Raw genomic sequence first — 14,674 nt, forward strand, 5'->3', positions numbered from 1 at the left:
GGGACCAAAAGTAAGTGAGGGAGCACAGTGAGGCAGGGAAGAGGAGGGGCTGTGATGAGGGAGGGGGTGGTGGCTAACATGCTGCACTGCTGTGCCTGCATCTGTTTCCCACTCCCACCTCCTCTTGCTCCTCTCCCCTCCCTGTCTGCTCTGTCTCCCCGCTCTCTTCACACCTCCCTCACCAGCCTCTATTCCCAGTGCTCGCTCTGAGGCTGTGGGACGTTTAGTACAATGACAAACATGGACGTCTCCGTGAAATAAGCAAAAAGTGTGCAATGTTCTCTTCAGCCATACAGAGAGCTAAATAAACTTTGAAACCTGTGTGAAGAGGCTTTATTTCTTTCAAAAACATGAGAAGAGGGCAATGAGCAACTTCAATAAAAATGTCCAAGAAATTTGTAAAAAAAAAAAAAATTGCAAGAAAAACAAAAAATTTGCAATAAAAATGTGCAAAATATAACAAAAAAACAAAATAAACAAACAAACAAGAAATGACCCCTGAAAATGGCTTGACATAATTTATATTTGACAAAATAATTTAAGAAATTTAAATATATCTGTGGTAATTATAAGTATCGTACTCTGGACATTTTCTTCCTGTTTTTAAAAGAATAATATTCTAATTATACTCCTTTCTTGCAATATACCGGGCATTACTTGTCAAGTTGCTCATTGCCCCCCCTCCCCTTGTTTCTTTAAAAAAATAAAATAAATAATTTTAATAATAAAACCAATAAACCAATTTACCCAGGGTCCACATTTTTAAATACTTGTGAAAAGCATCTGAATGTCGCACAAGTAATGTAAATACAGGTTTCAAAGGGCTAATATATACACATACCCATACATGCTGTCACAAGCAAAGACCCACTGAAGCAGCAACAGGGTCTGGACCTTTTTTTTTTAGATTTACTTTTGTCCTTTAAGGAGCTGTATACAACATTCTGCTGTATACGTGTTACTATAGCAGCAAACAACTATTTGCTATGTAAAGATGCAGTAGAGTAATGGTGTCCTGAGCAGAGAATGAGGTCACGCTCCCTCTTTGTTGTAATCCGTACTTCTCCGTGTGTTGTTGTGGTAGACAGTACGGCCACATGTGTATCTTAGTACATGCATGTGTCCCACTGGCTAGGAAATCACCACCATTCTGCACTGTAGTCATATGGCAGTTACCGCTGATAATGCCAACCCAACCCTTGACATTGTTGCAGAACCACACTGCCCAGTCTCTGGTTCAGTCTGAATCAGACTCTGAATCATAAATGTGCTCTGAATGTCATATACAGTTTATTTGATCTTTTCAAAGGTTATTTCTGGGCTATTTGCCTTAATTGTAGAGCATATGGAGAAAAACAGGAATGTAGGGAGAAATAGGGAGTATGACATGCAGCAAAGGGCTGCACATTGATATCAAATTCGAGCTGCTGCAAAGGCCTCAGCCTATACGGTGCGTGCACTCTACCAGGTGGGCTAGAGGTCACCGCAGCCTCTTTAATCTCGCCTTTTTGCTTGTGATACACTGGATAATCCGTCTTTAGTTTAGCTAGCCACCAGGAATTAACATATGCAAACTGTACTGAGGGGTCACAAGCAGACATACTGTAGGTTTAGACAAAATTCAACACAAACACCACAACACTCCCAGCGTGAAGCTGAGGTCTCACACCTCCAGTCAAATTAAATAAAAGCAGCCCCAGATGCTCAGACGTACGTGCACTTGCAAATAAATTATACATAAAATCATCTGGACAAAGAGGATCTTTGTTTATTTAAAACGGATAAAGAACCTCCTTCTCTAATCATAACAGCAGTTGCCTGCTTTCCTTTGTCACCACAGGTACTGAAGCATTTCCTCTGCTGTGGAAAAACCAACATGTGGAAGCACCGACACACAGCGAACTGAGCTGGCAGGATGGAGGCAGGCCGATTTAATCTCAAAGCCAAGATTAAGCATTCATGACTAGATGATCTTCTGAGCGCAGCTGTCCAGGCTCGTGGCAGCCGCTAGTGTGATTCAAGGAGATTTATGCATAAACTCGTACGAACCCAAACATGGACAAAATCAGAGAAGAAGAGAAAAAACAGGAAGACAAGAATCTGTCTCTAGCACAACTGCTGTTGCTATATGACACACATATGCATTAGACTGCTTCATAAACACACAGCTCACATTTGCATTGACGTCGACCAACGCAACCCTGGAATCTCAATCCACCGAGAACAGATTACAGCTATAAAAATATTAAAATGCTCTTGCTCTCTTGGCCATTGAGTTAAGCTTTTAAAAACTCTGTTGACATGATGATCCATGTGAGCTGAAAAGCACTGAGCTCTCCACAATGTGGGATTACTGTGTGTGCGCATGCAAGTGTATGTGGGCATGCACGCGCCTGATTAGCCAATATTTAATCATCAGGAAGAGTAATGTGCTTTTTGTGTTGCTTTAAGTCCTTAAAATCCAAAATTCACCCATGAAGTTTTGTGTGCAAAGTGAAACCTTTCCTGGTGTTAACGCTGCTCTTCCTTTCTGTCAGATAGCTCCCCACTATGGGTGACAGAGGAGATGCACACAGCAGTAAACAACAGTGTTTCTCCTCAGTCATGGAAGACACGAGAACAGCAGATTAACCCACTGTGTTACCTTTGCATCCTGCGACCACACTGGACTTCCTGGCCAACTTAAACTGCTTCTCGAAGTCCTGATTGTTTTCATCTGACAACAGTCTCTCCCGGCTGGTGTCTGAAACCTTACATGACAGACAGAATGAAAAGTTAAACACGTTAAATAAAAACACCCTGTGCTCTTTGTCAACAGCATTTATTTATAGCTGTGTTTAAATCTATATTACTATATGTGACAGATTTAGGTGGTAGGTTGGACTCAACAGGACAGAAAGAGTGATTGAGCTAATTATGCCACTTTTCCACTCTATTTCACATCTCTCTCTCCACCCCTCTCTTGCTCTTTCCTATCTTTGCTTCAGCTTAAGTGGTTTCTTATCTTATCTGAGGAATTTCCCTGAGAGGACTATACTTGATCCTCAACCAAGAATTCTAATGTTGTACGAGGAATACATTTAATCTTAATCTAATCTTTAAACTATTCAAGGATATAGGATTGATCCTTGAATATAGAATGAGCTGCAGCAGTGTTTTTGCGTTTACATTCCAATTAACCAAGATTAAAATTACTTAATTCTGTTTAAAGTGAAATAATTTGGTTAATACTGCATTTAAAAATGGGACACTATCAAACTGCATAAAGGAAAAGATTTGATAAAAGCAAGATGAAGATCATGCAACAAATAAATATATAAAGTTAAAGCATGCATCCAGCATGTTCTTTCTTTCAGGTGTGATTTTGTTTTTTTGTCATTATTGATAACTACATTGTATTTCACAACATTTCACTACTTTTGCACATGTTCAATAGTTAAGAGTAGCCCCAAGATAATGCATGCAAGTTTTTGGCATTGAAGTTTGTATTTCCATCACCTCATTTGAAGAGCAAACACTCACTTTATCAACCCTGTATCCCAGAAGTTGTTCAGTCCTCCCTTGTACTTTTGCCAAAGTCTTCATTTTGCATCCCCTGCTCCTCTGCTCCCCTAAATGTCCTAAAATAGTGTCCTTTTTCTCAACTGTAATTTCTTTAAATTCAGTCTCATTCTCCTCCCCTCATTTAGGTATCCCCTTTATCCTTCGCTTTTTATCTATTCAAAAAACAGAAAAGTTAAAAAGCTTCAGAGAAAGATCTCTGTTGTCCTGCCTGACGTCCAACAAAAGGACAAAAGTAGACAATCTCAGCTTTGCACCAGATTTTTCCCTCCGGACAGATGAGTACAGCTGGTCAATTGCAGTGGGACCTGTCCTCAGGCCCCTCTGGATAAGAGAAGGGTCAATCTGTCCAGACAGGTCCAGCCACGTCCCACAGGTCCCATGGGCTAATTTCAGTCTGTGACTATTCCCAAAGCAGAAGTTTAAAGCAACTCAGAATAGCTTCAGAAAAACTTAGTGTTTCATTATTGACATTAAGTAGACCATAGTTCCTATATGTTTTTTCTTTTAGTAATCCCGTTTAATTGACTTTTATTCCAGTTAATACACTGAACCATAACTGCACTGAGAGTCCTGCACAGGATCCAGACCTATAAAAAATATATAACATAAATATATAATTCTCTTCAACCTCACTTCATAGAACACAGATGTTTTTCAGATTTAAATCATGTTTATACAGATTGTACATTCCTGATGTTCAGGACTTATGTATAACTGCTCAGCAGTTAAACTCTGTTATGACCAAATCATAAAGGCTGAGATCAGAGCCAGTAAACTGTGTGAGAGATCCCCATCCTGTGGTTAATCTGTGAAATATCACAGCCGAGCCTCGACCAGTGCTGTTCGGTTATGATGTTGCTGTTTTAAGTCTTGAGTCAGTCCCATATGTTCAGAGCAGCTTGGTCACCTCTGATGAGATTTGATAGTCTGTTAGTCCGTCTTAACAATTAATTAGATTCCTCTGGCTTAAGCAGCTTACAGTTGACATTTTACACATTTACAATGGAATTATTTACTTATTTTTTGGACGGAATACAAAATACTGTATGTTGTTTCTGTGTTTTTGGTAAGACATTATTTGCAGAAATGCATATTTATTTGTGTCTGACAGAAGATGAGTTGTGGTTGTTGTTGACATATAATTGTTATTCTTCTTCCTCCAAATTTTCTTTTTATGTTTATGTTCTCGTTTGTTTCTCATCTTGACTCTTGCCAGATTACTGAGGTTCAAATGTGACAGTTCATCAGAGAGTTACAAACATGGGAAATCTACCTGTTTATCCAAAATATCAAAATAAAGACAAAAGTAAGAAAAAAAACACAGCATGGGATTTAAAGAATATTAACTATTATCCTGCACAATTTTGCACTTTAAAATCAGATATAAATTTTTTTTCCACATTTGAATTTTTACTTTACTCATATTCTGTTGTAATTTTTCATACTTTTATCTTATACGATGTCTTTATACTTTTGCACATTATTCATTGTTACAAGTCAAATTCCTTGTAGGTGAAAATCCACTTTAAAACATTTCTCACTCTTATGATGGAGAAAATCTCTTAAGTTTAACCAATTAAAAAAACAGGTACAAAGTGCCAGGTAGTGAACACACACTGGCGCTGTGTTGAAAGATGAAAATGGCCAGAGCAGTACGTAATCCTCTCCTTAAAGCTGTTGTAAGTGGGATGAGCTAAGCGTAGAAGCTAAACATACAGCATCTCAGTGAAGTCTCTGCAAAGACTCCTCCTCTCAGTTGTATGTCATCACGACAATATGAGGGATGGAAATGGGTAAAGTACCTCTCTATTTACAGGCCCTGAAGGAAACTGTGACCTCTCGGTGGCTCTGGAAACGCAGTAGGAGTGTTGGAGGAAGTCAGAAGTTGCCCAACAAGAAGTCACAGAGGAGGGACAGGCCAACACATGTGGATACATCTACATTTTCGACTGATTGATCGCACTTTATGGTGAGTCTTTAATTGTTTATGTTCATGTATCAGTTAGTTTGATCAAAGTGGTAGTACATTAATCCTGTAATGACAACAGATAGTAGATGCTGCAGTTCTGCCACTGAAGTTTCACTTTGTTAGTTTGATTTCATGGACTGGTTTGCGACATTAAGATTTTCATTCATTCAAATCTCTGCTCGAAACCTGAGAAATCTTTAAAGGGGATGCGCATTTTCAATGATGCCGAGCATGAGAGAAGACATTTAAAAAAATCATTAAGCAAACCTAAAAGAAGTTAAAACCAATATTCAAACCATTAAATGACAACGTCTGGAAAACCTTCTCATTTTGAATATTCCCAAATCACAATTATGTTGTTTTGATTTCATAGTGTTAGGAGCACTTATCAATATTGGTGCAAACATTTGCATGTGATAACATACATACTATACTACAATGCTTCAATAGTCATGTTGGCTTCAGAAAGCAGCGCTAGAGCCAAACCATGAGTTGACCGATGCCACATGTGACTGAGGTTATTCTGAGGTGGGTTGTTCCTCATTTAGCTCTCCTGTATATTCAGCAGGGCTTTCAGATGCTGATCCAGTTACTCAACAGTAAAGGCACACTGAGCTCGTACAACCACACCCACCCCTCCACACACTCATAATCCCTGACTGACAGACTCACGTTTCTTCTTTGTTAATCTGATAAAAACTTCTGATCTCAGAATGTGGCAGATCTGAAGCCTTTTATATTCACCGTGTTAAGATTCAGCAACAACTTAATTTCTCCAATGTGAAGATGATTTTTGAAATATGTGTAATTACAGAGAGCTTCCACAGAAGAAAAAAATGAATCCTTTTTGAGTTTTCATCTCTAAAGCACACCTTTGTTGCAATAGACAACATCCAGAAATATCTGCCATCTACTTTCTATTTTTGATTTTCTTATAGATGTAGCCAAAGGATAACAGCACCGTCTCACCTGTTCTGCTGTTGGAAGATGGCCACTGCAGCGCAGGACCCCCACCTGGGCTCGGGCCCTGATGAGGACGACGTGTCACTATCGGGGAGTGAGTCTGATACAGACAGCATCCTCTCTGACGACTCTGTGCTTCCAGACTACACACTGGAGGCAACAGATGGGCGTGCAGCATTAACACTGTATGGGGCATGCGCCCGTAATGAACCTGTCTCTCTGCGGAAAGTTCTGGAGAGAGGGGTGACAAAGGAGGAGGCCAGAGAGCTGGACATCAATGGCTGGGTAAGAGTGATAAGTCAGAATGTGGAAAACAAAGCTCATAGTGTCTAAAACACTTGCACTGTTACTGATCCTCACCATTGACTTTTACCCACAGAACGGTTTGATGGTGGCCTGCTGCAAAGGGTTCATCGACATTGTACATGGACTTCACAGCTGTCCCTTTATAGACATAAATCACCAGGACACTGAAGGCAACACCGCTCTGATGATTGCATCCCAAGCAGGTAAGTCATACCTACACACCATACATTAATAAAACAAAACAAAGGTCAAGTTCAGAGGATAAATCAGCAAAGTACAAGACAATTAAGATGTTATTAGACAGAAGTAAATATCATAACATCATTGTGTGACTTATGAAGATTAAAATTTTGCAAACAAAATTAGCACAAAGTTAGTAAAAAGTACAAGAAAATTAGTTGAAAATTGGTTAAAAAAAAACATTTTAAAAGAAAAGAGAAAGACAGAAAGAAAGAGACTAACCTAAAAAAAGTGCTTAAAATAATTCTATAACATAATTGTAAGGATGTGTTATGATAATTTTTTTTTTTTTTTAATTTTCACTTTTTTCTTTGACATTTTTAAAAATAAATATTTTTTTAAAAAGTTTTTTTAAAACTAATTTCTTAAAATTTGTGGAACTTTTCTTACAAAGGTGCTCAGTGTAAAAACGTTGCACCAATGTGCTCAGGGTTCAAAGGTTTAAATACCTGAGAAAGGTGTTTGAAAGCAGCAAGGATTGAAAGGATTTCGCTCCAGTTTTCAAAAGGTTAAATACTTTAATGCTTCAATGTCATCTAGATGCAAAGAGTTCCAACCACCTGACAGCCTGCTGATCTGATCTTTTAATTCTGTGTTTCTCTCTGCAGGTCACATCAACACAGTCATGTATCTCCTAAACTATTATCCTGGTATCGACACTGAAATAAGGGATTGTCGAGGTTTCACAGCCCTCATCAAAGCTGCTATGACCGGCCGCACTGATGTTGTGGCCGCCCTTGTTATGGCTGGTATGTAAGAGCATACATTAAATTGTTGCATCTGATCTAAATCAAGGAAAATACACAGATTATTTTTCATTTTCATTACATTGCAAATTAGTCATTTCATTTTGGTTTTTTTTATGTCTAATTGTTTGGTTTCCCATTTATTTTCATGCTTGCTTCATGCTTGGGAAACTTTTTGTTTGTTATTCATTTTGATAAAAATGATGATGATTTGATTTTTTTAAATGGTCTGTACTAAACAAGCATGTTCCCTTACATCTGGAATAATATTTGTAGGCCAGGGTATCTCCTTGGCACCACAGTGCTCTATCTATATAAGGGCATTGTGACAAATTTGACCTTTATCAAACAAATTTAAGCTCCTGCAATTTCAATATTGCACTTAGCCTTATTGTGATTCCGATAATATTTAGATTAATAGTGTGGCCCTATTGGATAGTTATAGATTTCTAAGTTAAACACATGAACCACTCAGCCACCTCTCAAACCTTTTATATGTTTCAACAAAATGCATACAGGTACGTGTGCATGTACAAAATAATATTCCAATAATTGACAGCACAGTTTTCTCAGCAGGAGTTCGACTTCCACAATCACTATAGTCTTTGTAGTTTCTTCATGCGCCAGTGAAGCAGCCTTTTACTGTTGCTCTTAATCATGAGCTGCTGTACTGTGATATTATCTGTTCTTTTTTGAAACCCTGACATTAGCTCATTAAGCAGGACTCTTACAGCTCTAAACGAACAGTTACAGCACCGGCTGGTGATAAGAATAGCTGAGCCCGCAGTTTATCTGTCCATATTTGAAGCCAGCTAACTCTGTTCGCGAGTGAGTGTTCCAGTGACGCCAGACCGGTTTAAAGGATCATTCTGAGGACGTTATCACATCTTAACACACCTGGCAGTAACCTCTGACTTACGAGTCTTGCAGGCTGGTTGTGGATTAGCCACTCACAGAGCTATTTGTAGACTGCACACTTTTCCTAAAATATTTGCTAGTCATAATTTATTTTTTAATATCGATGTAGGGCTGCAAATAATGATTATTTTCTCTGCTGAGTAATTTGCAATTTATTTTCTCAGTTAACTGATCAGTCTTTTAGTCTGTGAAATGTAAAAAAGTAAAAGAAAAATGGCGCACAAAATTATGTCTTCAGTTTGCTTGTTTTGTAAACTAGCATCACAAAACCTTGAGCTATTACATTTATTGTTGTAAGTGTTAAATATAAACAGCAACTCCTCACATCTGATGAGCTGCGAAGAAAAAATTGTTGTCATTTGCCCTCCTCGATTACTCAATTAATCGAGCAACTGTTGCATCTCTATAATGCGGCTAGGGCTAGATTATATGATCTGTATCATAACAGATTATGACATTTACCTAAAAAATTACTGCTAATTTGTCTTAAACATTTGTTGCTGATATTACAGTATTAGTACTACTGATACCATTACAGAAAGACCCGTTTACAGTATGACGGCCCTTCTGTAGGCTTATTTACTGAACTTCTGCCAAAGTAAACAAGAAACATGGCTGAATGTGACAAACTGATGTTTTTTTGGCAAGTGTACACACAACTAAACTCTCAGCAGGGCAGCCTCCTCGCATTAACAAAACATATTTTAATCATAACCAGCTCACACATAACATTGGCAACATATTTTTACGTTATTTTACATGCATAGCAGGTTTTACTGTGTATTATTTTAATTAAATAGATGCATATACCTTCCGTTTAGTTGATGGTCAGCTGATGGTTTACTATTTACGACGTGCTCTTCCATTGATGTGGGATGTCAGACAACCGCTTCTTCATGAAGTCAGGACAGATGGGAGGCTCAACTCTGAGTGGCGTTCCATTGTAGTTTTTCAAGTAGGATGTCAGAATTTTCAACTCTGAGATGTTTGGAACGCAGCATTACTGAGACACCTGAAGAGAGCAGAGCCATCGTTAATGTGATTGGTAACACCTTTGCTTTTCCTGCTATGACTAGTTAAAATGCCTGCTGTAAAAAAAAGGCCTTTACAAGACAATGCTGTGCTGTATATTGCCAGTTTTATGTTCATGGCTGTAATTGGCCTTTTATGTGGCTGAGATTTTGACATGTTGCAGATGAAAAGACACAGAGGTAAGGAATCATTAATAAAGGCTGCATTAAGTTGCGGTGTTTCAGTATCAGCGCCCTCGGTCTGTGCATGCTGACTCACTGGCATACTGGGACATCTACCTGTAAACTGGAATAGAGCCATTGTTAATGTGATTAATGACACTAATGCTCCTCCTGCTATAACAAGCCAAAATGTCAGCCATGAAAAATGCCTACTGGCTCTCTGTAGATCTGAAAAGCACTAAAAAGAGAAAATGAATGAATTATTCATTGTTGGAAATTAACTCTTTCTCTCCTAATTCCTATGCTCTTTATTTCCAGGGGCTGACATAAATGCAGTAGACTCCACAAAAGGAAAATGCGCTCGGGACTGGGCACTGAAAACAGGCCGCTATGAGACCCTACAGCGTCTCCGCCGCCTTAATTTGCGGCCAAAAGCTGAGCAGTTCTGTGAGAGTTACGTCCCTGAGTGGCCTGAGCTCAAGGAGAGGGTAGCCAAGGCCATGGCTGAGAAAAGTGCCACGGAAAAAATCACCCAGCGGATCAAAAACACATTCGCTTTCAGATTTCCCCGTGACCCCCAGGACAACGGGGCCTTGGACCACATGGTGCGCATTACCACCAGTGTCCACAGTCCCCTGATTTCAACAGGTTGCCGTCCGCTCTGCCCAACAAGCCCACCTGAGGTGGGGAAAAGGCGCATGGCTGTGCCAGAGCTGACGGAGAAACACACATATAAGGAATTAGAGGAGAGCTCAGTGTGCCACAGCAATGGCTCAGTTTCACATATCATTCCCACAATCCACTCAGCAGAGTCCATCTCTACAACATGCTGTGCCGAGACGGAGCGGCGAGGCAGCATCCTCTCGTTGGCTTCGACCAAAGTTGCTACTGCATTTATTCCCCGCAGTATGGCGAGAAGGAACAGCATCTTCCCCTCTGGCTGCATCCCAAAGATCGACGTCAGCAGGCCTACAGAAGCAACGCCAAAGAAAGAAAAGAAGAAGAAGAAGAAGAAGGATAAGCGCTTCCTGGAACCACCCAAGTGGAAGTACAAGGAGGCCAGGGAAGAGAAGAAGAGAGCTGAGAAAGAAAAGGCAGAGAAAGAGAAAAACAAGGAAAAAGACAGCAAGAAGGCCAAAAAATAAAAGCCCCCCCTCCCCGCCCCGAAAGGTGCTGCTTTGCTGCACAAAACATTTTGAGAAAAATATACTTTGTGTGTTTACCACAGAGCTTGAAACAATCAAACCAAATATCTTGGAAATGTTGAGCGGATATAGAAAAAAATAGGACCTCAAGCGAGAACTGCAGACTTTTTGTGCAGAGTGTGAAGCTTTTAGCCTTTAATTTCTAAACATTGAGTCAAATGTTACATATATTTGAATATAGGATAGAAAGAAAATTATTTTTTCAAAAAAATATTCAAAATCTATAGAATCAAAAAGACTGAAAGGTCCTTTTTACTAATACAATGCATTAAACTCCTCTTAACTGATTCGGGTTCACAGGTGCTGAAGTTTATAGTCTCTACCTCATTCATATAAAACACAAACAGGCAGGGACATACTGTATGAATACCTGCATATGTGCATTTCGTATACACAAGATGTAAATTTAGAATCATGCAGCTATGTCATAGCTCATTTGTATTGTTACACGTATGTTATATTCTTTTCATCATCATGTCAGCATGGCAAATGTGGTTCCTGAGAGAGATATTATATTGTATTGCATTGTTTGTGGAGAAAGTTTTACGACATGATTACATTGCAACTGTGCAAGATGCAGTCATGAAACTTTACGGGTGTGTTGCTGAGATCACAATAAAGACCAGGTTCGAAGGTGAGCGTGGTCCTAGGAAAAGTACCAGAAGCAGAGGGTAGAAAAAATGGGACAACATATTAGTTTTACATCTCGGATTGGCGTCCTCTGGCTGTGTGATCCCATCACAAGATGGACTCTAGTTTTATGTGTTATGTTTTTTTGTAAACAGCAAGCCAAAAATCAATTGTAAATATTGTACAGTGTGTAGCAAACATGTATTATAATGGAGGATCTGTTTATTCTTCTAGTTAACATCTAAGTTTTTTTTTTTGCCATTTTCTGATATTGCCAATAATATATTCATATCATATATCTCCTGCTTTTATTAACTCAATGAAAAACTACAAATAAATATAGGACAGTGAAAGTTTCAATTTAGTCAATTCATTCATTCATTGGTGTTTAAAACCGCACCAGTAGTTATTTCTTATAATGATAATGGATCAAAGGATGATGTGTAATGTGAAATGTGAGAGCTCTATGCAGTTTTAAAGTCTATTTAGCTCATACTGTTTTGGTTTTCTTATCAGCCTTGTTTTTAATCACAGCAGGAAAAGGCTTTCAGCATAAAAGCTCTGATAAAGAAACTGCTCAGTACCAAACAGCAGGCTGACAAAGTTGGTGATTAGTTGCAGAACTGCAGTGCATTTAACAGCTAAAGAGCCGGATATCTTGTCTCAGGGGATTGTGTAGACCAAACCAGAGGTGAAATGTTAGTGAATATTGGATTTCTCCAAATGATTGCTGATGTTCCTCCGTACCTGCTTTATGTGAAAATGGCAACTCTTTGCCAACAAAGTTCATCATTAACATTATAGGGTAAAAGTACCTGTATGTTGATTTCCAGCTGCAATTACTTCTGCTGCCCAGAAGTAGCCCACAAAAATCAATCAATGCAGCTTTAAAGGATCAGTGTGTAGGATTGAGGGGGATATTGGCAGAAATTGAATATAACATAATAAATATGTTTCCTTTAGAGTATAATCACCTTGCTATAGGAATCATCATGTTTCGTTACCTCAGAATGAGCTGTTTATATCAACATAGGATGCAAATCCATGTTTAGGGAGATCCCCACAGCCATGTTTCTGCAGAAGTCCAGAACAGACAAAATAAACACTGGTTTTAGACAGAGCCATTCATGTTTTCACGTTGAATACAGTTGTTAGAAGCCCATTTGCAATATGCAGCATGAGAAATACACTTACTTGTAACATGAAACTGCTTTATTTAGTGTTTTACAGGCATAAATTACTAGAACTGTTTGTTTTGGAGAGGAGGAGACCTCTGGGAATAATTTGGCTCCCAGTATAAATTCCCCCTTAATACTGAACACTGAAGGAATTCTAACTGGGAGAAGATACCATCGGATGTAATCTGAAATCCTCACAACTAGACACCACTAAATCCACCTAAATCTTACACACTTCACCATAACTAAGGACAACAATCCCCTGTCATAGAGTAACAAACATGTATGTGAGGGTTGGGGGTGAAACTTACAAAAACATATTTGCTGAAGCACCCTTTCCTCTAATCCTTGAATAATTTTGGGGAGTATTTTCCAGCAATGGGAACCTAATTGGATGAGATTGGCCTTTATTGTCTCCAGGAGAAGAAGTTTGTCTTGGACAGGCGACACAGCATTGCACAATGCCCTACTAACTGCAGTCCTATACAAAATGATTGTGCACATCCTCCTCACACATAGTAATTGCGCAGATGCCCTATACCAAAATATTGCACATCCCCCTCCCCTCACATACACACTTAATCTCTTACTCTTAAGTAGATAAGTAAGTAAGTAGTAAGTTTGGTAACCTGTACCTTCTGACAAAAAAATGTGACTGACCTTTCTGACCTGAAACTCTAGTCCAGGCATGTCCAATGTCTAGACCGAGGGCCAATGGTGTCCCTTGGACCTATTTTAAATGGCATGCGGCTTCTCTTTCACAATATACTACATGTGGCCCACTACATAATATCAGTTAGTCAAGCTAGATAAATTCACATTTTTCTGTTCACCCCATAATGAAGGACTATCGTGCAGTTTATGGACATGCATCAAGTAGGAACTACGCAGGCGACTATGCAGGCAATGCAAGCACAATATATTTTCATAAACAGACAGCAGCTGGCCCCCAGAAATTTCTCACATTATCAAATCTGGCCCCCATCCAAAAAAGTTTGGATATCCCTGCCCTAGACCAAGTGTTGCACAGGTGCCCTACCAAAAGTAACTGCACAAAAGTCCTTCAAAAAATATTACACAAATGCCCTACAAATAGTAAGTGCACAGATGCCCTACACAAAAATATTGCAAATCCCCCTCCTCTCACACCCACATACACACACACTCACTTCATCTCTTACTGTTTAGTAGTTTAACTGATAGCTGGCCTAACAAAAAATTATACCTGTTCATCTTTCACTTTGGTAACATGTGCCTTCTGAGAAAACAATTGTGATTAACCTTTGTGACCTGACACTGTAGCCTGTGTCATTTTTGGAAACAGGGTTTCCACAGCTTAAGGTAAGTTTGATCAAAGTCTTTTAAAGAGACTTTTAATGCCAGTCGGAATTCAATGTAAAACTAATTTTCCGATAACCAAAACTGAAGGGAAAAAAAACATGAACTGACATAAATTACTCAGGGTTAGGGACTTTTTTTTAATAAAAAATGACCTTTTTGGTCGACTTAAAAAGTCAGACGATTTACTTCAAATGCTGGGGAGAAAAATCTTATATCCAGATCTTTGTGACATTAATACAAGAGAAATTCAGTTTTTTTAAAAAAACTTTTAAAAAATAGATATTATCTTCTTTTTTTAGATTTTACAATGCAACTCTTTAAAAAAGGAATTTACAATATCCTGCTTTCTACTGTATGTCTTAGCATTTCTAAGACTTTTGAAAGATTGATTCAAGACATTTTAATGCCAATTAAGGCCTTA

The 14,674-nt window shown here is 38.8% G+C and overlaps 1 protein-coding gene across 1 annotated transcript; it reads left to right on the plus strand.

The window, feature by feature from the left end:
* The first annotated feature begins 6,520 nt into the window (after positions 1 to 6,520).
* ankrd33ab (ankyrin repeat domain 33Ab) lies at positions 6,521 to 11,044 on the plus strand. Its single transcript, XM_042494880.1, has 4 exons — positions 6,521 to 6,781; positions 6,876 to 7,005; positions 7,651 to 7,791; positions 10,218 to 11,044. The coding sequence occupies exons 1-4, from the start codon at positions 6,521 to 6,523 to the stop codon at positions 11,042 to 11,044; spliced, it is 1,359 nt and encodes a 452-aa protein (XP_042350814.1).
* The last annotated feature ends 3,630 nt before the right edge of the window (positions 11,045 to 14,674 follow it).

The sequence above is a fragment of the Plectropomus leopardus genome, chromosome 2 (assembly GCF_008729295.1).
Source record: "Plectropomus leopardus isolate mb chromosome 2, YSFRI_Pleo_2.0, whole genome shotgun sequence".
Classification (NCBI taxonomy): domain Eukaryota; kingdom Metazoa; phylum Chordata; class Actinopteri; order Perciformes; family Serranidae; genus Plectropomus; species Plectropomus leopardus.